The 4,034-nt window shown below is 38.3% G+C and overlaps 1 protein-coding gene across 1 annotated transcript in view; it reads left to right on the top strand.

The window, feature by feature from the left end:
- Positions 1–535: 535 nt before the first annotated feature.
- Positions 536–4,034, top strand: part of bop1 (BOP1 ribosomal biogenesis factor) — an 86,288-nt gene continuing 82,789 nt past the window's right edge. Inside the window, exons 1-2 of the mRNA XM_036566894.1 lie at positions 536–662; positions 1,942–2,226. Coding sequence (XP_036422787.1) covers positions 573–662; positions 1,942–2,226 — 375 coding nt within the window. The 5' untranslated portion in view covers positions 536–572. The remainder of the gene's footprint in view (positions 663–1,941; positions 2,227–4,034) is intronic.

Raw genomic sequence — 4,034 nt, 5'->3', positions numbered from 1 at the left:
GCGCATGGTAGCTGCCATTGAGTGACGTCACTTAAGAGCTTTTACCTCAAGAAAAAAATGAAAAATACATTTTATTTTATTTTATTGTATTAAATTTTATTAAGATTTGGTAAAACACTGTTTTTTTCTGGACAGCTTCCGTTAATAAAAATTATTATTGTAAAAAAATTCTCATTCGTTACAAACCAATCTTTAACCTCTGACCCTTTCCCTCTTCGTGAAAACCAAAATTAAATTTAAATGTGGTTCCTCAAAACACTATATATATTTTATGAACTACATACTTTTATTAAAATACGTCACACTCTTCCTCAAAACGTTTAAAAATACTTTAGACTTTTTTTATTATTTTTATTTATCATTTTAGTTGCGTCCGAAACCACATACCACTATACTACACATACTACACTAATGAATGGACTTCTACTGGTGGTGTACTATTTTTGACACACTTTTTAGTGAGGTAGTACGCGGTTCCAGACGGAGCCAAAGTTTTCAAAAAGACGAGCATGCGTTCAACCTTTGACCTCCGACGTAATCCAGACCCACATGGTCGCCTCTCCGCGTCCAGCATGTCCAAGTCTGGAGTTAAAGTAATACAAAACGGTAGCATGAGTAAAGTTACAGCGAAGAAAAGAAACGTGGAGGAGGACGAGGAGCAGGTAGGTTGAACTGTTTTACTCCGTTTAGGAGGCAGGTAGGCTGCAGCAGTGGGAATTAATACAGCTGTTTGGGTAATGTGTGCTCGGCGAGCCGCTTCTCTTCAGCTTTCAGTCTGGCATGCTGGCTAAATGCTTAATAACAACATGAATCGCTCCGTGTGCGCACATGTGGTGCACATATCAGTAAGAACTATTTATTGATGTTGCTAGAAGTTTAAATAATAACATTTTTATCAAATATGTTTTGGATCTCGGAGAAGAAAGTAATGTTGACCGGTTAGCGGTAGCACTCAAGCTTACACCGTTGTTGTATTTGCTGTAGTTTAAAGGAATGGTTGACTGAAAAATCAAATGTACACTCTTACTATCACGCTGTCACTTTACACTAGATCGGCCAAGACATGTTTGGTATCTAAGGTTTGCAACTTTAGTTTGTCAGTTAAGCGACTATGCTGACATAATAAAAGTCTGTGTCACCCAAAACTTTCTGGAAGATACACTTCCAATACTTTTTAGCTGCACTCTTAAAAAGGTGGTTCTATTTACAACCATGAGTTCTCTATAGAACAATTTCAGGCTTCAATGGTTCTTTGCATGGTGAAGTGGTTCTTCCACTTCTTGTGTTGTATATGGTTCTACTTAGAACTTTGTTGAAAATAGTTCTATATGGCACCACAAAGGGTTCTTCCATTGTTAAGATGTCAAGCTTGTAACAGTAGAAGAGCCCTTGTTGGTGTTACATAGAACCATTTAAAGAAAAGTTTCATATTTCCATCAATCTGAAGAATCATTTCACCATGCAAAGAACCATTTTAGCATAAAATCCTGTGGTTCTAAATAGAACCATTTCCCTTACTAAAGAAGGCGTTGAAAAAACATCTTTTTTAAGAGTGTAACGTGACCCTTTTTTTAATGCAAACCTGTGTGATGTTTTGTCTCTGCATGTGAGAACTAATGCGATGAAATGTGCCAGATATTGTTTTTAGGGATGCACCAATATAAGAATTGTGGGCTGTTGCGATGTTTACATTTATAAAATGTAGAGAATAGAACTAGATCTGCCTGGATTAGCATTACAGTGAAACATAACATTTATTTGAAATCGTTGTATTCAGTTATAATTCTTTTTATTGGGAATTTAACAAATACATAATCAAATATCGGTTTGAAACACTTGTCAACTCTAAACATCTGCTGATACCAATAGGGTTCCTAAGTTATCATGCATCCCTGAACTAACCTAACATCTCATTTATGTGAATGTCCTGTTTTTTCTCAGCTCCCCATGTTTGACAAAAGGGCTGATGAGGCAGGCCATCTTGATGATAGTGATGAGGGGAATGAAGATCTCTCAGACAGTGAGGAGAGTGTCTTCTCTGGCCTTGAAGACTCAGGAAGTGATGATGATGATGACGACGACGACGATGAGGAGGAGGAGGAGGGAGAAGAAGAAGATGACTGTGACGATGACGAAGTTGTAACAGATTCTGCGAAAGATGAAACAAATGTTAGTGGAACTGGGAAAAGTACAAAAAAAAACAGTGAAACCAGCCTCAAACCTCAGGTATTGTTAATAGCATGGCAGTTTTCCTGGTCTTGTCATCACAAATGTTACTTTATGTTATACAGGTTTTATTGTGCCATTCTTATTCACATTAAGAATTTGCCAAAAGGATTTGACCATCACTTTATTCGTAAAGGCTTTTATCATTTTCATATCCTCATTTTCAGTTTTGTCTGACACGTTAAAGAAGTGCACAGTGGAAGTTCAACAGTTAAAGTGCTTTAGGTGCTTCTTTGGGCTTTACTGATTTTGGCCACATAACAACAGTTAAGAAAGAGACATTAGCTGCGTTCCACAGCCTAGTCTGCAGCCAAGGCAGGCCGCATTTCTTAGCTGCTACGTAATAGCAGGCCGTTCCAAAGTGAAGGACCCTTCGTATACAGCCTAGAAATGCAGCCTACACTGAGTGATTTCAAGGGCACATCAGATGTATCCTTCTAGGCCTTTGGTTACCCTGTACCCCCCCTACCCTAGTTCTACCCTTCGGTTAGAACTGTTTATCTGCGCACGAACGACGCAAAGAAAAAAAAACAGCACCACGAAAATGCCGGAAAACAAAGCTGTTGGAGTAGAGTTTGTTTCAAAATGTAAGTCATTCACGTCCTTCAATTAGTCTTTGTTACCTTATAAAGTGTAAAATCACTGATTAATTAAAGCATTCGTCCATATGTTGTATTTTATTTTGAAGTATTTGTATATATGTAGTTTATTGTACTACATAAGAACATCTTCTCCTTTTCCGTAAAGAAATGAAAAAGCAACAAACACAATGCACCGGGCTCCATTTTCTCTCACCAGTTCCCTCAAGAGTTTTGTGCCACTCTGGTAAAGTCACCACGCAGCCTCGTTAGGACTGTTCTGTTTGTGTGACCAATAGGCTACAGGAAGGAGTCTTCATAGGACAGTCCTACCGAGGACCCATGTTACCTCGGCTGCAGCCTAAGCTTTGGAACGCAGCTATTTATCTACTGATGAACTTTCATATAAAGTGTTATTTTGCACATTTTGCACTTGCAACGTACATGCTAACTGGACAGCACAGACGTGTAATAATGTAGAAACACTGTTTTGCATTATATGGGCAAGCCCTTTAAAGCCTGATATTTGTAGTTAAATCATATAGAGGCTGGCATCTCGACTGAAGATTTAACCATGATATAATCTCAAAGACCCTAAAGATTTGTGACTTTATGATCATTAAAGTCAACGTGAATCGGAAATCAGAAGGCATTTTTCTTCCCTAACATGACATATTTCCAAGTGGAGCAGGCTACTACTGCGGAAAATTGTGGGCAGGACGTGATTTTATCCTTCGAGATTTGGTTGACCATGAAAAGCAGGCGTTCCAAAACTAACACAGAGTCAGATTCTGATAGGTAGCAGAATCGATCTGTTCTGTAGAAAAGCCAAAGGGAAAAAAAAATGTCAAAAAATAAAGTGCTGTAGTATATAGATATTCTGTAGTTTCTGAAACATGATCAGTTGTTTAAAAGCTTGATTTTAACGTATATTTTTTGGTTTTGTTTTACTCTTTTGGACATAGACGAGGTGAAGTGCTGGTTAACAGGCTAGCCTTTTAGCATCCACATGGCTTTCAGCCAGGCTATCGCTAAAATAAACCCGTGTACGAGTGTAATTACCTAATGTGTGTGAGCGAGAGATGGACAGTGCATGTGTGTGCATGTGTCTCCATCATCAGCTGACCTGCCTCACAGCCTCACAGAGCAATAGAAACTTTAGAAAACAGTGCAGAACTACCACAAATATTTGAACTACTCTACTCTTGTTAACATAGATAGACTAAGGTG

This window comes from Colossoma macropomum, unplaced genomic scaffold, assembly GCF_904425465.1.
Source record: "Colossoma macropomum unplaced genomic scaffold, Colossoma_macropomum, whole genome shotgun sequence".
Lineage (NCBI taxonomy): Eukaryota > Metazoa > Chordata > Actinopteri > Characiformes > Serrasalmidae > Colossoma > Colossoma macropomum.
The sequence above is the reverse complement of the archived record's forward strand: the minus strand, read 5'-3'. Positions and strand labels throughout refer to the sequence as shown.